Source organism: Talpa europaea (assembly GCF_964194135.1).
Source record: "Talpa europaea genome assembly, chromosome: 13".
Taxonomy (NCBI): Eukaryota; Metazoa; Chordata; class Mammalia; order Eulipotyphla; family Talpidae; genus Talpa; species Talpa europaea.
Genome location: NC_140080.1, coordinates 26,338,412 through 26,359,474, shown reverse-complemented (window position 1 = coordinate 26,359,474; position 21,063 = coordinate 26,338,412). Strand labels below are relative to the sequence as shown.

At 36.1% G+C, this 21,063-nt stretch overlaps 1 protein-coding gene across 5 annotated transcripts in view; it reads left to right on the top strand.

The window, feature by feature from the left end:
- RAPGEF6 (Rap guanine nucleotide exchange factor 6) overlaps positions 1-21,063 on the top strand; it is a gene marked incomplete at both ends in the record, with an annotated part of 190,947 nt that overhangs the window by 78,306 nt on the left and 91,578 nt on the right. For all 5 annotated transcript variants that reach the window (XM_084252765.1, XM_084252767.1, XM_084252764.1 and 2 more), the window contains one exon: positions 17,402-17,533. In XM_084252765.1, the coding sequence (XP_084108891.1) occupies positions 17,402-17,533 (132 nt within the window). The remainder of the gene's footprint in view (positions 1-17,401; positions 17,534-21,063) is intronic.

Here is a 21,063-nt window from a genome sequence, read left to right as displayed (position 1 = left end):
TGACTTCTGGGAAATAATGAGGAATTCTTGATAGGAGCTTCTTAAACCTAGTCAGAGGTTCATGAGTGCGCAAATAAAAACAAAAGGGGGAGGGCCTCCCCGGTGGCGCAGCAGGTTGAGTGCAGCGCTGTGAAGCTGTCTGCAGCCTCCGCAGCGCCGGTTTGATTCCCAGCCAGCCTGGGAGAATCCCACATGGCGAGGCAGACCTCTCCTGCCTCTCCTGCTGCTCCCCTCAGCAGTGCTTTCAGCCCATCTGCCTGTTCTGCTCCCCTCTCTGGTGAATCCTCTCATGATTCTGGCCTGTACCCCAGCTCTTGTATAAATAAAAATAAATCTTTTAAAAAGGGGGTGAAGCCATAATTATTATTTTTAAAGATTTATTTATACAAGCACTGGGTACAGTCAGAAGCGCGGGAGGGTGAGAGAATTCACCGAGCCAGAGCGGGGAGCAGAGCATGCAAAAGGACCGAAGTCCACTGCTGAGGGGAGCAGCGGGCGGCAGGAGAGGTCTGCGCGCCATGTGGGACCCTCCTCCGGTGGCCGGGGAGCAGCCGGGAATTGAACTGGCACTGTGGAGGCTGTGGGCAGCTTCGCAGCCCAGCGCTCAACCGCTGCACCACCAGGGAGGCCCTGAAACCATAATTAAATTAAGTAGGACAAAAGCCTGCCTACAGCAGATTTTTTTAAGTTTTTGTGAAAAAAATGTTCATTGTAGAAATCTGAATGAAAACATATAAAAGAATGTTAAGCAAATATACTGGTGGCGCAGCAGGTTGAGCATAGCATTGTGAGACTGTCTGCAGACTCAGCAGCGCTGGTTCGATTCCTGGCCAGGCAGGGAGATACCCACATGGCAAGGCAGACTTTTGTCTCGCCCGCTGCTCCTCTTAGCAGTGCTTTTGGTCCGTCTGCCTGTTCTGATCCCAGCTCTGTCTCTGGTGAATCCTCTCACCCTCCCATGCCTTTGGCCTGTATGCCAGCTTTTGTATAAATAAATTAAAAAAAAAATCTTTGTTTAAAAGAAAAAGTATACTAACAGAGATAGCTGATGATTCTAATGAATTTTTAAATGTATATATCCTGTTTCAGATCTTTTAACTATTTTAGGTCATGCTGAATATTTAGTTATAAGTCCTGCCTTTCTTCTCAGGCAGTTAAAAATTTCTGATGTTAATATTCTGTGAATGTAACAACATAGTCTTCTGCAGCTTCCAGTTTTCTTCCTATAACACCTTTTATCAATAAATCTGTATATGATTGATTTTCTTTCTTATAATTTCAGGGGCTAATGTTATAAAAATTATTTTGAAGTCTCTACATAAGTATTTCTAACTTCTAAGTAGTCATTTTAAAAATTGTATCATTTGCTTTGTATGAATTTCAGCAGTGTTGGGAGTAAGACTGTGGGGCATGCTTCCCGTTCTCTGGGCTGTTCTCCTTCACTTGAAGGTGACAGTGATTCATATGAATCTGTCCAGGGAACCAGAATTGAAATGATTTTTGTCATACTCGAAACACTTTGCACAATAATTGCTGAAGAAAATGCTTAAAGATTGTTTGAAGCAACTCTGATGTTAACTTGTTCCAGAAGTCTGAAATAAGAACTTATGAGAGTGTCGAAGTTGGAAAGAGATTAACTGCTCAGACATAGCAGATTAGGCTGATGTTACTGCCTTTTAGTTTGATTTGTTACCTGTTCAGTAACCAGCATGTAAAGACAGTACTATGAAAGAAACAAAGGGGAAATTTTATGTTCTGTATTCTTCATTCAGTATTGGCTTTTATGGTTAGAAAATCGCATTGTTTAGGGCCTCCCTGGTGGCTTATGGGTTAAGTCTCAGTGTTGTCACTGCAAAGACCTGAGTTCCATAGTTGGCCAGGAAGCTAACCAACATATGGTACAGCAGACCTCTCCTGTCTTGTCCACTGTTCCCCTCAGCAGTGTATTTCAGTAAATCTACCTGTTCTGCTTCCCTGTCTGTCTCTGGTGAATCATCTCACCACCACAACCCCCTCCCTACACCTCTGGCCTGTCCCTCCCGGTACTTCCAATTAATTAATTAAAATTAAAATAGCATTGTTTAAAAGTAGAAAAGTTATATAAAGGTAATCTATAATATAGCCCAGGAATTTACAGGTGGAGACGGTCTCAAAAGTTTAATTTTAATTTTTTTAAAAACATTTTCCTTTTTTTTTTTTTTAAAGATTTATTTATTTATACAAGAACCAGGGTACAGGCCAGATGTGCAGGAGGGTAAGAGGATTCACCAGAGGCAGAGCAGGGAACAGAACAGGCAGGCTGATGAAACACACTGCTGAGGGGAGCAGCAGGTGAGACAGGAGAGGTCTGTCTCGCTATGTGGGATTCTCGCCAGCTGGCCAGGATCAAACCCGCACTGCAGAAGCTTTGGACAGCTTCACAGAGCGGCACTCAAACGCCTGCGCCACCAGGGAGGCCGCAAAATTTAATTTTTAAATGAGTTTTTTTTTTTAAACCGGTCATCTCCATACAGATCTCTATTTTAATTATTTAGGCAGTAGTTATTTTTTAAAGGGAATTAGTTGACTCTTTAAATTTTTACATTAGGTGTTTCCCTGGTGGCACAAGGGGTTAAGATGCTACCTATGAAGCTATCTGCAGCCACTGCAGCATGAATTCAATCCCAGCCAGGGAGGTGACCCACATGGCGCAGCAGACCTTTCCCTGTCTCCCCCGCTGCTCCCCTCAGCAGTGTATTTCAGTATATCTGCCTGTTCTGTTCCCTACTCTGTCTCTGGTGGGTCCTCTCACCTCCTGCACCTCTGGCCTGTACCCCAGTTCTTGTATGCATAAATAAATCTTTTAAAAACATTTTTTACATTAGGTATGCTGTATGCACATCTAATGATTGATTAATACGTATGCACAGTATAGTTTCTGCACATGTGTGTATGTGTGTAAGAAATATAATTGTACAGTGCAGGGGAAAGTAGAAGCCTGATGGTGCCTTTTTATTGTTCAGTTTCACTGATTCTAATTATAGAAGCTTACATCACCTTAGTTGATGATGAAGGCTTCCCTCTCCCTCTTTGCTTTTTTCTTCCTTTATAATTCCCTAAGGATAAATCATATTTCATAGTGCACATGTGTTCTCGTAGCTTTGACTGGGTTTCAGTGGCATGGTGCTGATCGTTCAGTGGACATAGATGACAGTATGCTGAAGCACGTTGTTTCTTACAGAAGAAAAAAAGGAGAATATTGGTTCTCTGACTTCTCTTTATTCAGAAGACTGAGAAATAGATAGAATGTACTTTGACAGTAGGAATTCCTTGGGGCACCAATAATTAGTTAACCATGTCTGAGAACTACAAAGATTTATTTCAGATGTTCAAGTTAAGAACAGGGGTATAGAGGGTGAGAAGGGGTGGGAAGCTTGCTATGATCTTTAAAAAGGGCATACGTTACCTTTGACCTAACAGTAAAGTGTTACTTTCCAAAAGATGAAATTATTTTCACTGTAAAAATCAGTTTATATTTCACAGGATACTTACAACTAAAATAGAGCAATGAGTGGTCTGTTTTGTCAAAACTACGTAATTTTGTTCCTCACCTTTTGAGTTAGGCTTCTCTAAGTTATGATTATAATATCTGCAGATGGGGAATAAAGAGTATGATTATGCCTAAAATTACTACAAACCTGGCTTTTGTTATTGTTAATAATTTGTTTTTTGTAATATTTAGGATGTATATCCCTTGATTACTTACCCTCCTCTATGATAACCGTTTCCACGTCTGCTTTTCAGTGTTAATATTTATTGAAATAAAAATGTATTTATAGTTTAGTAACTGTAAGATCCTCATGGTTGACTTTCTATACATTGATCTCACATGTTCTGTTTTGTATTTTTAGAAATAATTTATACAGTTACCATAAATTTTAGTTATTTACTATACTGCATTTACATTTCTATAGAAATATTTTCTAATGGTTATAGCCTAGCAGAACCAACATACATTGACTATTTTTTGTAGTGTAAAAGACCTTAAAACTAAAAATTTTATCAGTATGTCTTAATGTCCTGGCATTTCATATTCCAAGGAAATATATACTTAAGTAACAATACTGTTTTGATGCATTCTGGGCAAGGTATAGATGGGCATTTTCCCATGCTGCAATTACTTCATTTGAATTGGTAACAAAATGGAATGAGATCATGATAAAATTCTAGAATTGATGCAAGTGAAAATTGTTGTGGGTTTTTTTTTTTTTTTTTTTTTTTTTTGCCTAGTCGTAGTATAGTGCAGCATCAGAATGCTGGTGGATTCACATGCTGAATATAAACTTTAGAATACAGAATATAAAATTTTCCTTTTTATTCTTTCATAGAATTGTTGCATGGGGAGATTTTGCTTGCTAGGTTCCCCATATAATTCCCTAGAATGGCAGATACTGTGAGATGAATAAGACAAGGATGATGTCATTTCTCTTACATGGTAAACTAAAGGAAAAAAGAATTGTTCTTTATTATTGAGTTGGTGTTTACTACAGTAGTTGTAACATATGGCATTAGTGGATTGCATTTCATGCATAGGGCAGCAGGGATTGTTTTGCTTTGTTTTACTTACCTAAGGGAAGTCTGTCTCTCTTGCTCAGCTTGGGTCCTCCTTTGTGTGCTATGGGCATGATTTATAAAAAGGGGGGAAGTACCCACTAGGATTTTGGGGTTTTTTTTGTTTTGTTTTTGTTTTTTAGCATTTTGCTTTTTGATTTGGTTGTAAGTCGTCATGTTGGTGTACTATCTATGAATATAATTGCTGTGTGGCATTGAAACTGAAATTTTCTTGAGTCATATTACTAATGTTTTATGTACCAGTTGCTCATCTTTTAAAAAATAAATCTTTAGGAAAAGTTTGGCTTTATTTACATACACAGTATCTACTATAATTTTTTATTAAAGATTTATTTATTCTCCCCTTAGTAGTGTATTTTAGTAGATCTGCCTTTTCTGCTCTACTATAATTTTTCTATTTTTAAAAAATGAGTGTTTAAAAGTAGATTTTAATTAACTTGAGTGCTTAATAGTTTGTTGCAAGGCCAGTGGATTATTTAAATTAATCGAATTGAAAAAAATACAGCAGTGCTGGACAGTTAACTTGTACGTATTTTCCAAGTTTCACATTTAGAAAACTACAGTAATACTTATTTCTGTTTGAGTTTAGTTTATATTTAAATGCAGATTTTTGTGTAATCTTGGGATTTTTGCAGAAAAATAATTTTAAATAATGAAAACCTAAATTCAGAAATGATCACATTTTGAAAACATGACTTTTTTCTTCAGAACAGTACTTTAGCGTAGTCTTTTAAGTAGCAACATAATTCAGATTAGCCATATAGTATTATTTAGAAAGTGACTCATGTTCTGCCCAGGGATATTGAAGAACTTTCTGGGGTTGGTGGGGGGAGATCTAATGACAAGATATTTTTTTGTCAGTCAAGTGAGCCTTTGTAATAACACCTGTCTCTTGTGTCATAACTGTTATGTTGCATATCTCTTTCCACTTAAAATAGTGTTAAGTGAATAAACTAAAATAGTTGTGTTGCTTTGATCTGTTTATTTATTGATTGTTCTCATTTTGCTGCTCTGAAGTATACTAGCTATGTTTTACCGTCAGAAACTATGTCTTACTTTGTCCATTGGGAGGCACCATTACTACCTCACATGTAAACGCTGGGAGTATCTGCTGTAGATACCTTATGGCAGAAGCATGGAGAATTAAGGATGGGCTGAACAGGAATTGTACTTTCAGATTCCAGAAATTGTGGCAAGATTTTCATTTCGTCCAGGCTCAGTTTAGAAGCAGGTTAATCATTTTCTATCCTGATTCCTTGTGACTTTTACTGGCTTTCTGTCTCCTAGGAACTGAGCACTGGGCTATAGGAAAGTACCATATTGCATAGATTATTTTTCTTTAGAGGAGGTGGTACATGCTGCAAGTCAACTGTACCTTTCTCTTTTGTCAGTTTCCCTTTGTAAGATAATCAGTTGTTTCCATTTTCCATTTATTATTTAATACAGATCTTAATACTGGTTTTGATGATTTTAATGTTAAAGTGGTCATGCAGGTTACACCTTTCAAAACATATTTTTGATAAGCAATAAGTTTTGCCTGTAGAAACCCCTGGATCACTAGTGTTGCTAATACCTATGTGACATCTGAAATCTAGACTGCCCAACATAGTTGCAATGAATAGTATCATACCAGAACTATTCCCCCTCCCCAGAGGACAATGCTGTGTTAAATTTGAATAATAATATTAAAATATGGCCTCCCAAATAAAGGTGTGTATCAATGCACAGAACTAAAAATCAAAATGGATATTTTTATACAGTGCAATAGAGGTGCATAAGCCAGTTATTTTTTTTTTTTTGTACAAAATTAAGCTTGCTGACATGTCTCACGCAAGGAAGGGGGGGGAGAGAGAGAGAGAGAAAGAGAGAGTGTTTTCACTAAATTGCTCTTTGGGCTACATCTGCAGATACAGTAGCCAATTGATCTAATGCAGTTTCTGAAGGCTTTCTATACAGGTGATGTCATCCTTTTAGCTCTATTCTCCTCCCACTCTCTTTCCTTCTTATTAGATATTTCATCTTACTGCAGAGCATAGAATCAATAGGAGCTTCTCCTTAGGGAGCTGCTGTGAAACAGGCAAGGACAGTAGGAATTAAGACACAACCTATAGTCTTGCTTTAGCAGAAGATGTAGTGATTTTGTACCATATCATATATAAATTTTAAACCAGAAAAGCTAGACTTAGATCAACAGTACTGTGTCTTACCAGTGCATTAGAACCAGAAGCAATACTGCAGAGCTGTAAATAGTGCATGTAAAAAAAATTACTTTTGTTGATTCTCAGCCATTCTGCAAGAAAACCTGTTAGAGCATATGTCTTCTAGCTACTATTTACTCAAAGATTGATTTTTTTTAAACCTTTGGTGCTTAAGAATATAAAGAAGAAACTTTCATCTTAAGGATACAATATTCTCGTTTGCTTCTGATGCAGAAGAATTGCTGCAGTGCTTGCTCTACAGAACGAAATAAGTTGAAGAAAAGACAAAGCTTTGTTACAGAGAGAAAAGGTTTCTCTGAATCCAGGAACGCAGATTTGCTGCATGTTGTCTCATTTGCTTTGGCTGATACAGTATTAACTGTTGTGCTACCACTGTGTGTGTCTGTGCCAGGTGCCTGAGTAAGCATGTACATGTCTGTATGTTCTGAGAAATATAATCATCTTAATTTACTGTGATTTGCTTAAGAGTGAACATTGTGATGAAAACTGTTGTAATTATTTAGAACAATACTCAAAGCTCCTTTCAGTTTGAAAGGGATTTAGAAAAGCTACCTTTATATAACACTGAAAATGTATGATTTGTAAAAAAGAAACTTAACAGAATTTTGTCAACATACTCCTCTGTGTGGCTCTGATTTGAAAAGGAAACTACCCTTTCGAGCTTAGGAAATGGCTTTTCTTGTTCGCTGTTATGCCAATTGTCTTCAGCCATGGGCCTCCAAAGTAAGTAATTGTTACTGTTTTCTTTGTGACTGATATACTCTCATTATTAAATTTAAATTTTGTTTTGAACTGTAAATGAGTTTTATCATGCTATTTTACTAATTTTAATAACTACAGAGCAAACCAAAAAAATCCTATGGCCATTTTGTTTTTCAATTTAAAGGAACCTCTAAAATAGCCTAATGTGCCTTTAAGAGTTGTCAAAAATTTCTTCTTAATATCTGTAGGTTTAAATTGCAGTGCATTAAGAATTATATGCTCTTAAAATTGAATACTCATTTGGTTATGACCATTCTCTACTTTTCTCAATCATACTCTTTAACTTGAATGTCTTGTTTTGCCTCATTTTTGGTTGATGTAATAGCTATGTTATCCTAATATCTAGTTTATACAGCATTTTTCACTGACTGTTATGAAATTATTGAAGTTAATAGTAAACAAAGAAAAATACAGAGAAAATAAGTAAAGAATTATCTAAAAATACTAATTTTCAAAAGAGTAGTAAGGGAACCATTAGTATGAAGCTGTTCAATATCATCTATTATACTTGTCATTTTAAATTACACAATCATAAAAAAGCAAAGTATTACACAACAGCGTACATGTTAGGTTTTAGGAAGATATGCATTATAATTTATAAAATTGTGTTCATAAATGGCATTTTATATAGGTCTGGAGTTTGATGTCATTCACGTCACTTTTCCTGCTACATAAATTTCAAAACAACAAAGGACTTTGACTATAGTTTTATTTTATAAAACTTAAGTGTTTAGTAAACACCTTAATTGTAAATTAGACTTATGTTGAGATTTCTGTATGGTTCTACTGAATAGAGACAGGCACAATAGAGACATTTCTTGGGATGGTCTTAGATCATGTCTTTGTTTAAAGGTTTAGTCCTGTTGATGGTGACTAAGGTAGAAATACTATTGATAAAGTCATGGTGTGTGTACTGTTATATCTGGCCTACATCTTAACAGATCTTTCTTAAAGGCAGCTTCTGGAAGGACACTGAGAATCACTGTCCCTTTTGGCAAACAGCTGATTGGAATGTAAAAGGATGGAAAAAAGCCTACACATTTCATTTGTACTAGTATCTGAAAAGGGAGGGGTGACCTTTTTTATACAAATGCCACCTGTGGGGCCCAGTCATTGCTGATGCTTGATAGATGAGGGCAAGTGAAAAAGCTTTGATGAAAGTTAAGAATGAGATACAGGGGTTGGTTTTTCAAATTCTAACACAATAGCCTGGGGGTGGGGGGAGGGGGTAAGGTGGGGGGTTGTATAGTAACCTTTGGCTTAGATATAACAGTGTAGGAAAACCTAAGGATTTTAATGATCAAGGTTTCATAAAAATGACAGCAAATGCTATCTGAACAGGATTTTGTGATTAGTACTTTATGGTATAAGTTAAATATTGTTTCTTCGCCTCCGCCATCTCTTAAGTTACTATTGATAAATTTTAATGCAGGATTGTGATTAAACACTTTGAATTTGTGATGAATTTTTTGTGCTTGTCACATTTGTTTTTCAGTACATTTTACTGATTTAATTTACTAATTCATATTTTTGTCCATGTTACTACTTGGATTTCATTACTTCTGAATTCATTTATTTTCTTTCTAAAATAAGTAGCAAGCATTTGGGGAGCGACCCTGGAGTAGCAGTGAACTTAAAGGCCTTCTGTATATTCAAAATTATTTACCTTACATGTACCCATTAAAATAATGGCTTCATTGTGTATGAAGTAGTAAATTTTAAGTCTTTTCATTTTCCTACTTTGAAAAAGTTAATACCCTGCCCTCTGGTATGCTGTGTTGCTGATGAGAAGTCAGAATCCATGTCATTCTTATTCCTTTGTTAAGTAATCTGTTTTGATTTTCTTGTTAATGGTTTTGTTTTGCTTTGTTGTTCTTGATATGAAATTGTCTAATGTTTTGTTTCCTGTTCTTGGCACATGGACGTCTTTCAGGCTAAAGATTCCCATTTCTCTTAATTGTGGGAAATTGGTGTTTTGATTACTTCTTGCTCCAGGTAGCTGAACTCTGGTTCTGTTCTTAATATCTGTGAATATTTGTTTCATACTTTGTTCTCACATCTTTGGTGTTCTGGCTCACTAACACATTCTCTATTTGTGACCATTTACTCTTCTGCTCGCTATCTTGTACAGTTCTCATTTTAATCATTGTATCATTTGTTTTCAAAATCTCTTAAGTGATGCTTTTTTACACTCATAGGGTTTAAGTTCTTAGTTAAGATTCTTTTTCTTTGGTTTTGGTTTATTTCAGGGTGTTGACTTTCCTTGAGTGACTATTAGTTGAGAGCTCACCATCCTGGTCTGTTACAGTTGATTGCCTTAAGTGCCAGCAGCATTATTGCTTGGAGTAGACATTATCAAATTGACTTATGTTTTCCTTCATTTTGGTATTCCTAGGTCTGGTCTTAGAAGTGCTCCCATTCTCATTGTGCATGCATCTACTGATAAATCTAGAGGTCATTCCCTATTATTCCACAGTATTTGACAAAACTGATTACTCCCTCCTCCTTGACAGGCTTTATCCAAAATTTAAAGTCAAGATCTTTACCATGAGTTACTAGGCACTGTGTGATCTTTATCTTCTGCTGCACTCCTCTTTGTTCAGTCCAGCTACTCTGGTTTCCTTGCTTATCCCCCTCCCCCCCTTTGTCAGTTTATACTGTTAAGTGCAAATATTGATTAAAAAACTGCTTTTTAGTTTTAAAAACGTTAAAGTGTGAAGAAATAGGGGTTTTAGGATTGAAAAACTCTAATGCTTATTGAAGTCATTGAACTAATCTTTAAAATCATCAATTAGGAAAGCATGTTTCTCCTGTAGTTTCACATACACATGTACCCAAGTATACTGCAATTTCCCTTAAGATTTTTGAGAAGTTATAGTATGTTTCTGTAAAACCAGCTCCAAACTGCTTTTTGGACCTTGGATTATTTTTAACAATCTCTCAAAGTCAGCTATGCTGTGTCTGTGTAGTCCTGTAATTCTGAAGGCTTACCTTTCATAAGGCCTTCATCTTCTTGGTTCTTGAGTAAATATGTATGGTTTTTTCCAGGCTAATCTTTTTAAAAAGCAAATCTCTAAGTCATTTTCTTGCCAAAAGTCTTCAGTAGCTCTTTTCTAGTACAGGGAATCTAAGCACTCAAAAATGCTACATCTGACTCATGTTCATCTCCTGTGTAGTGCAATATATATCCTTCCCTGAGCTATAGTGGTTTGCTTACTGTTTCCTAAATGTATTATGCTCTTTCCACTTTCTGGCCTAACTGTTCAACAGAAATGTGCAACATAGGTGTATTTTTAAACATTGTGGAATTTACAATTTAAGACATATTTAAAGTGAAATTAATATATCTAATTATATTAATATATCTAATTATATTAATATATCTAATTATAATAAAATGCAGTAATTATTACCAAGCTTTGAAATATATATATATAAACTAATTCCAATTTGTACTGCAATTCTGGGTCTTTGTGCTATTCAGTACCTTTAGTCTTAATCATTTCTAGGACTCCTCTCAAATAGCATTCTCCCTACTCTGTACCCCCAGTGAGAATGAGCTCTTGCTAAGTTGCATTTGTTATTTTAGTGTTTTAGTAGTTGTTTTTTTTTTAATTTTCCAAACCCCATGACTTTTATTCATTATTATGATTAGTATCAGATTTATACTAGATACTCCTTTTTCAGTAAGTTGGAAAATAGATCGCAAGATTTGTTAGAAATTTTTTTTTGCATTTGTAGTAAGAGTATAGACTTCTCAAATACCTTCTTATGATATGCCTAAGAATCATCTTTATTCCTTGGTTATTTAAGGTTAAGGTGCAGGTGATTTCTGGATAGGCACAGTGCTGCTAAACCATGTTTTTATGCTCTAGAAAGCAAGCTCTAACAATACACTTTGGAATTTTTTATAAGATTTATTTATGTATTCAAGAACTGGGGTACAGGCCAGAGGTGCAGGCGGGGGTGAGAGGATTCACCAGGGACAGAGTGGGGGAACAGAACAGGCTGATTGACTGAAATACACTGCTGAGGGGATCAGCGGGCGAGACAGGAGAGGTCGGCTGTGCCATGTGGATAGCTCCGTGGCTAGGGATTGAACTTGTGCTGCAGTGGCTGCGGATAGCTTCACAGCTATCTTAACCCCTTCACAGCTGTCTTAACCCCTTGTGCCACCAGGGAGGCCCCACTTTGGAATTTAATAGCAATCTTTGAGGAATGCTGTTCTGGTAGGGACTATGTAATTTTTAAGTATTTTTATGGTTAATTGTAAATATTTTTTAATACCTATAGTTCCCTTTAAATGTCCTTCTCGTAAATGAAATAATGGTTGTGTGTGGACAAAATATTTCAGGTGGTAAAGTTTCTTATTAAAGGGCACATTTACCTGCTGTTGTTCTTAGTTGTAGCAAGTTATTTTAAATGGCTAAGTTTTTAAACATGAAGTAGAATCTTGAACATTCATGTAATACTGCTCTTTTGCTATTTATACCAGCATTTTTACCATCCAAGATTCAGGTAGATCTGTGCTGCCACCACCAGCCTCTTCCAAACTAATTGCCCTAATATTTCTTGAATGGATCAATTAGATTGTCACAAAGCATTATTTCTTACACCGGCAAGATGTTAATAAGATACTGGGGAAAAATTAGTTTGGTGAGTGCTTGTTAATGCATTTTTTTTTTTTATTGTGGGGCTTCTTCCCCCCCCCCCCCCCGCCCCATAAATATGCTTATGTTGTAAAGAGCTAAGCGACATAATATAATGTTATTTCCTATACAATCACTGACACTCCCCCCCATGAGAGAGAGAGTGTGTTTACAATAGTACGTGGGTTTGATCTCCTGAAATAGCATTCCAGAGTGTACAGTTTAGGAAGTGCTACCTTCCAGAATGTGCCTATACTGAAACTTAATCTGTTCAGGTCTCTATGGAAACCCACCTTAGCAGCAATGATAGTATTCAGGAGTCAAAATATATTATTTATTCTACAAATATTTAGTGAGCAGATATATGAGTGGTAGGCACTACTATTTCATTAGGTAATAAAAGTGGAATATAACTTTTATATATATACACACACACGCATACCTGATGGGATACAGAGAGCAAGAATGACACACTCAAAGGAGTGGAGTGAAAATTCAAATGTTTCACTTTCCAGTGAGCACCTTGAAGATAGGACCCATTTTCATAGACTAAACTATTTCAAAGTAGAAGCCATTTCTCGTCATCTTTGTTACCAGCAGAATTCCTGGTAGAGAGTGCTAGTGGTAGACAGGTCTGGATTTGAGTCCCAGCTCTGCTATCTGTTTAAGTGGGGCAAGTTGCTTAATTCTTAGTTCCTCATCAGTAGGATAATAATAGTGACTGCTTTTAGGGTCTGGTGAGAATGAAGATTACTGAGTGTCATTACCAGACCAGTTTACCTATTTGGTCTTTAAGGCTTTAGTTCATTTTAACTTTCATGGATGACTTTCTTCTCCTTGGTTTTGCCTGTGTAGCAGTTTTGGAATATAGACTATCTCCCACCCTTGATAAATATCTGACATGCTAAAACTATTTTTTTGCTTTTCCATCTGCTTTATTCTTGAATATAAATACTTTGAATCTGAACAACAGAAACTCATCAGGAGAAAATCTTAGAGCAGAAACTTACTACAGTTTATATTTCTGTATTATTGTAACCACTGGTAGTTTATTTTTCTGCAGCCTTTTAAAATACACATTGAAACTATAAGAAGTCCTGCAAGCATGGCTTTAGTGTATTCCACAGGTTTTGATATGTAGCATTTTAATTTTTATTCTCTTTAAACATTTTCTAATTTCCTCTGACTTCATTGACCTACAGGATATTTAGAGGTGTATTTTATTATTTCCCTTTACATAATAATTTTCTTAGGTTTTTTTTTTTTTTTTTTTTTGGTTATTTCTACCTTATTTGCATTGTAATCTTAGGATATTTTGTTTCCATTTTGAAATTTGTTGAAGATGTGCCTTATGTTTTATAAATGTTTTTGTGTGTATACTAAGAATGTATATTTCATAGTTTTTGTGTGCACTTTTCTTTGTATATACTTTTTAGATCAAATTTGTTCATTTTGTTCACATTTTCTTTATCTTAATTTTTTATTTACTTATTCTCTCACTAAGATAGGTGCTGAAATTTCACATAATTGTGAATTCATCTAGTCCTTTATTGTCTTTTTACTGCCTTGTATGTACATTTTGAGACTGTATTATAAGGTGCTTTTTTTTTAAAATAAATTTTATTTTTATATTCCCCATACAATTGCAATCCCCTTATTTTGACCCCAATCCCACCACTCCCCGCCCCCCACCACCCATAGAGTGTCTCTGGTTCATAGTTGTTTGTTGATTTTGATTTTCACTTTCTTATAGTTATTCATTTTCCTGGTCCCTTATTTAAGTTTTCTAGATTCCTGCTATGAGTGAGACCATCTGGTATTTTTCTTTTTCTTTCTGGCTTATTTCGCTATGAGTTGCTTATTTATTTGGTGGTGAATCTTTTCTTGACAAGTAATGCTGTATGCCTTAGATTCTATTTAGTGAAATTAATGCAACGTATGTTGTATGTGTTTTATATCCACACATTTCTAGTTTTTATTAGTTTTTCTTTTTTTCCTGTATCTGAACGCTTCTATCTGGAATCATTTTCTTTCTCCCAGTGAGTTCTCTTTATGTAGGTCTTTTGTGGGAAATTTGTCTTCATTTTCTTTTTTTGAAAACACTTTAGTTTGCCTTTTTTGGGGATTTTTTTCCTCAGTATAGAACTGCTCCATCATCATCTGCTTCCAAATATGTGTTGAGAAGTAAGCCATCATTTTAACTTTGCTCTTGTTCATGTCAAAGTTATCTCTTTTCTTATCTGACTGATTTTAAGACTTCTCCCTTTGCCTTCCCCAACCCCCAACAGTTTTACCCTAATGTTCAAAGGTCCAAAGGTGTGTTTTTATTTCTGTCAGGTGTAATTCCTTTTTTGAGTCTTTTTATACTTTGCATAGAAGAACTGGGGTGTAGGCCATAGGTGCAAGGTTGTTGTTAGAGGATTTACCAGAGACAGAGTGGGAAGCAGAATAGGCATATTTACCGAAATAGACTGCTGAGGGGAGCAGTGGGCGAGACTTGAGAGGTCTGCTGCGCCATATGGGTAGCTCCCTGGCTGGGAATCGAACTTGTGCTGCAGTGTGCAGCTAGCTTCATAGGTTACATCTTAACCCCTTGAGCCACCAGGGAGGCCCACCAATACCTTTATTTTTTAACTACTAATTAGAACACCATGATGATAGCCATGTTAAAGTTTCTAATTACAGTGAGAAATATTTTCACAAAAGTTTCTTCAGTTGAGGCCTTTGTTCTCCCAGACAATCCAAATAGTAACTGGCATAGTAGTTAACTCTTCTTAAATAACTAAGCAGTTATAATTCATTAGAAACAATAAACAAAATCATCACCTTCACTGAAATTAGAATTGTACAAGACAAAGGGAGGTTAGGTTAGGCTTCCTTTTGTCACACAAGGTTTTAGATCCTGCCCCCAGCATCAAGTCTGCAGCCTCTGCAGTGCCATTTGGATCCAGGCCGGCCAGCGAGAAACCCAGGTGGAGAGGCAGACCTCTCCTGTCTCGCGCGCTGCTCCCCTGAGCAGTCTGCTTGTTTTGTTCCTGCTCTGTCTCTGGTGAATCCTCTCACTCTCCCACACATCTGACCTGTACCCCGGTTCTTGTATATATGAATAAATACATCTTTAAAAAAAAATAAAGACGATGTTTGGAAAATTTGATATATGTTCAGTAGAAGCATTTTAGAACCTATGTCTGATAACACCATTATTTGAAAATTCTTCCTTTTTTCTAGAGATTACTATTACTCTTAGTTTTCATCAACAACCTTTTGTTTCCTAGTATGTTTGGTTTCATTGGAGTAGCGGGTGTTGTATATGCAAGATTTTTTTAAAATAATAGGCCTCAGGGGCTACAGTGATTCCTCCACCCCCATGGTGAAGATTTATGTTTGCCTACAGTAGTAGAGTAGTAATCCTGCATAATGTTAATCCAGCATTAGGGAATGAGGTGATTCTAAAATGGGCATTGATTTAACTTTTGGATCATACTTTTATTCCTAGAGTGTAGTGTGCTTTCCAAGGTTTCAGTGCAAAGCATGGCCTTTCGTGCTAAGCCTTAGAATATAACTCTCGTCTCTAATTAGCAGCTGTCAGTAGTTCTTAGCAGCCTGTTGGCCTCCTCTTTAAGAATCAGAAAAATAGGGCCTCCCCGGTGGCGCAGCAGTTGAGCGCTGGCTTGCGTAGCTGCCAGCAGCCTCAGCAGCACTGGTTCTATCCCAGGCCTCCGGGCAAGGGTCTCACGTGGCACGCAGACCTCTCCTGCCGCCCGCTGCTCCCCTCAGCAGTATACTTTGTCAGTCTGCCTGCTCTGCTCTCCCCTCTGGCTCTGGTGAATTCTCTCACCCTCCTACGCTTCTGACTGTATCCAGTGATTATAAAAATAAATATATCTTTAAAAAAAAAAAAGAATCAGAAAAATAGAGAAAAGCAACCTCAAAGGCTAGATTGTTTGTATATGTGTTCCAGTTTTTCTGTTTATCTTAGTGTTGGGAATTATCTGAATTACTCAACTTTGTGTGTAGTTTTATAATTACAGTGTCTCCTCTTGAGATAATATCCAGATTCAGCGATCATCTCTTTTAGCATATATTTAGTTTCCAATGTTAATGTGGTTATTTCTTTAATGTTTTTGATACTAAAGCAATTAAAAATCAAAGTGATGTCTGAGTGGTTCTGAATAGCAAATTGTGGAGAAATCATTCGAAAAATATTTCACCATATCTCCTTTCTAAACTTTCTGTTACTACACTATAGCAGAGTGGTTTATCTTAGCTCCTGTTTGCTTATTTTGTGAGTTTTTTTTATTGTTTAAAATATATTGTACCTCTGATAAAATGTTTAATATGTCTATATTAAATAAGACAAGGTGGTGAAATAATTTCCTTCTTGTGTCTCTGCACTTAGTACAAACATTAAACTGTAGGAATCAGCTACAAATTAATACAGTATTAAGTGAAAAGAGGTTTAGTCAATTTTTGGTATATTCAGTACAGTCAGTTGTTGCTTTAAATCTTGCTGCCACATGCTGTACTTTAATCCAGGACAATGGTGTTTGATTTTAGTAGTAGCAAGTGTGCACATGTCCATGTGTGTAAGTAAGAGAGAGAGAGGGAGCCTCCCTGGTGGCTCAAGGGTTAAAGACAGCACTATCAAGCTGTAGCCAGTCAGGGAGCAACCCACATGGTGCAGCAGATCTCTCCTGCCTCGCCCACTGCTCCCCTCAGCAGTGTACTTCAGTGTATCTACCTGTTCTGCTCCCCACTCTTCACTCTCTGGTGAATCCTCTCACCTCTCCCCTGTACCTCTGGCTTATACCCTAGTTCTTGTATGCATAAATAGGTAGATCTTTTTAAAAAAAGAAAGAGGGAGCATTCTTATTCTTTGTGGTAGTGATAGCATATGTTTTTATTTGGGGGAGAAAAAAAGGGACCAAGTTATTTCTCTAATCTCAGAACAGCTCAGTGAACTCCACTATAGGCCTTTAGATTGTTTCAGAATACTAATTTGGTGCTCATCATTTCCTAAGATTTTTCCTAAGAATGGACAACTTAGGTTCGAAATGATGTTATGCAATAATATACATAAAACAAAAATTTGCTGTGGAAGTTCCAGTGTGTCATGAACTTTATAAAGTTCTACATTTAGAATATCTTTTTCTTTTTCAGCTTCCAGCAGATCTTACCAAGATACACATCACAGACAACCCTCATCCACAGGTGACTCATGTGTCTTCTAGTCAGTCTGGTTGTAGCATTGCCAGTGACTCTGGGAGCAGCAGTTTATCTGATATTTATCAGGTAATACCTTGCAAATTTTCTATGTTATGGTATCTTTTTTATTCTGACAAATATCCTGTGCTTGTGCTTTAGATGCTCACATACCTTTTAATTAGAATAAGAAATTCAGGCAGAAGGTCTTTGAGAATTATGCTTTATTAAATGTGTCATTTGCAATTAAAGAAATGATCTTTTGTTAGTGATCACATATAATCCAGCAGTGTATGAATATTGTGTTCTTTCTTCTTTTTTTCTGGGTGAATCCATAATAACATAATGATTGCTTTGTTGAAAAATAATTCTTGAAAGCTCTGAACTTAAACTTTTGAAAAGCCTAATTTTTATTATAATTGACTCTTCTGTAAGTAGAAGTCATGAAGAAAATTAGGATGTTTTGTATTGTAAAGCCTCTATTGAATTTTCATGTAGCCACATTAAAAAGAAACTGGTAAAATTCTAACAATTTTTTTAGTCTTTTTTTTTTTAATTTAAATTTTATTTTTATATTCCCCATACACTTACAACCCCTTTATTTTTACCCCAAGCCCCGTAGAGTGACTCTTGTCTAACAATATATTTTAGCACACTGTATCCAGATATTATTTCAACATGTAATTGTTGCTTAAAAATTATGGATAACTTTATTTTTCATAGTAAGTCTTCAAATGTCAGAATTTAATACAAATTTTACAGCACATTGAAATTTACACTACCACATTCCAAGTGCCACTGATCTGTAGGAATAAAACTATTTTTGTGTGAGGACTACATTTTACTGTGGTTGTACAAAATTACCCAGATTTGTATGTTTTAGGAAAAAGTGTTCTTTTGTTAAGGGAGAATGTAGGCAGATGCAAAATGGAAAAATCTTTCATTTTTGGTTTACATGTGGCATTTCTTCACAAAGGTGGTAGTTGTGGCATTCTACAGTTCTCTCGTATTTTATAGTAGACAGAACAAAGAATTTTTCCAGTTCACCATTTTGAAGTACAACAAGGAATTTTTTTCAAGTAAAGTTAAAAAAGAAGGCAGTGGCTTTGGGGCCATTAACTCTTGGTATAGTTGTTGGATACCATACATTTTTCACTCCATTAGAAAGAGCAGAATATGCTTTTTTATACTTCATAAACTTCAAAGTTACTATTGACTGTCTTGCCTTGATCATCACATTCATTACCAAGTCATATCAAATCTGCTTCCTGCATCATTGTTGGTGTATATATGTATGTTTCATATTAACTCACATGTAATTTACATATAATACAACTCCCTTTTTACTGTAGACTACATGAAGACACAGAATAGTTACATCACTTCCAAAAGTACATTATGCCCCTCTGTATTTAGTCTTTTCTCCTGACCCTCAGCCCCTGACAACCACCAGTCTGCTTTCTGCCCTTTACTTTTGCAATTTTCAGAAAATCGTATAATTAGAATCATAGTTAAAAGAAATGAGATAAATCTGATAAAAGTAAGCAAGCTATTAGTTAATGAACTTTGGAGGGTGAACAGAAGAAAGGAGCAAAAGTAATTAAATTCTAGAACCTGTAAAACAGAAATTCACAAGGTCAAAAGAAAATTCTCATAATACTTAGATATGCAACAATGTAAGATAATAGCCAAAGAAGGCAAAAATCCTCAAATTCAGTTAAGCTTAGGACAGCAGCCAAGAGACAGAAACAGCATAAAGATTGAAACAAAAACAAGGCAATAAAGATAAAAAATAAGAGCAAGAAAAAAAGAATCTCTAAAGAATAATTACTAGAGCGTACAAGGACTAGAAGCAGAGCAATAATACATTGATAAAATATATCTCCCAAAATGCAGAATTTCTACAAATCTCAACTTTTTAAAAATGGATAATGTAAGGTATACTAACCAAATTATTTGTCTGTATATCAAATTATAACCTCAAGTCTAAAGCAAAGCATAGCAGAGGACTTAAATATCAATAGTGGACTCTTGGTCTTTCAGTTGACTAAAACCTTCTTTTAGAGTACCAGAAAAAGCCATGAATACATCCTTTTGGCATTTGAGAGATTTTAAAAATCAACACTCCAAATCTATTCATGGCTTGTGGCAGTATAAGCAAAGCTTTACACAATGTGCAAGGATTTTTAATTTGAAGGGTTGGAGAGAAGATACAAGAAAGACAGCGATTATTTTCTTAATTAAATCTTATGCATTTACCTTGGGTTTACAATTCTAATAAATTTCAGGAGTACCTCTCTGTGTATAGACCTCACCATACTCACCACCAAATTTATAGTGTAGTCTCCCTCAATTTGACTGTTTCTTCTTTTATTTTCCATCCTTCTTCCCTTTCCACTCTGGTAATGATCATATTTTTAGAGAGTCTAAGAATTATTTTGTTATTTCTTTTGCTTTATTTGTATTCCACAAATGAGGAAAACTGTCCCCTAATTGTCTTTTTTACTTTCTCACTTGTAACAGCATTACTGCAAATTCCCACCAACAAGTACAAGGTTTCCTTTTATTTTCCCCACATCCTCGCCAGCACTTACAGTTTCTAGTCATTTTGACATAGGCCATTCTCACAGATATGGGGTGATAGCTCGTTGTGGCTTTGATTTGCATTTCCTTAATATATGATGTTGAACATTTTTTCATGTGCCTGTTGGCCTTTGTTGTCTTTGGAAAATGTTCTGTTCTTCAGACAACTTTTTGATTGGTTTGTTTGCTTTTGTTGTTACTGTGTATTGTATAAGTTCTTTATATATTTTGGATGTTAACCTCTTGTCAGACATGTGAAGTGCAAATATCTTCTCCTAGTCAGTAGGTTGCAGTTTTTAGGTAATGGTTTCTGTCTCTGAACAAAGCCTTTTAGTTTCATAGGTTCCCATTTCCTACTTTTTGCTTTTGTTTCTTCTGCCATTAGAGTCAAGTCCAGTCTCCAAAGTCATCCCTACAGTTAATGTCCAGGAGCGTATTGCCTGCGTATTTTTCTGTCCAACAGCAGTTCTTGACTTAAAATTGTTTCCACTATTTTATATGGGCTGGTGTGGCTATACTCTTATGCATTTCCTTTTTGAGAGTTTTTGTGTGTTCTGGTTTAAAATTAAAAGCCTTTGTGCTCAAAGCAACTTCAGAATTAAGCATTTACCACAGTCTAGGTAAAATACGTGTGATTGTTTCGATGTGAATGTTTCTGTGTCATCATATTAGCTTAAATTTTAGCCAAAATCATGCATTAAGATGTTAGAATGGGGCCTCCCTGGAGTGCAGGCCTTAGGTATCAGCGCAATCAAGCTATCACCAGCCACTGTGACTTGAGATGGATCTCTGGCCAGGGAGCTAGCCCACATGGCACAGCAGGCCTCTCCTGTCTTGCCCACTGCTTCCCTCAGTAGTGTGTTCCACTCTGTCTCTGGTGAATTTCCTCAACGCCCCTTGCCCCGCCCACCTCTGCCCTGTACCCCAGTTTTTGTGTGCATGTATGAATAAAAATAAATCTTAAAAAAAAAGTTAGATGTTCATGAAGAGAATATTTTTGTGTCTTCAAAATATTCAAGAAATAAGGAGTACGTTTT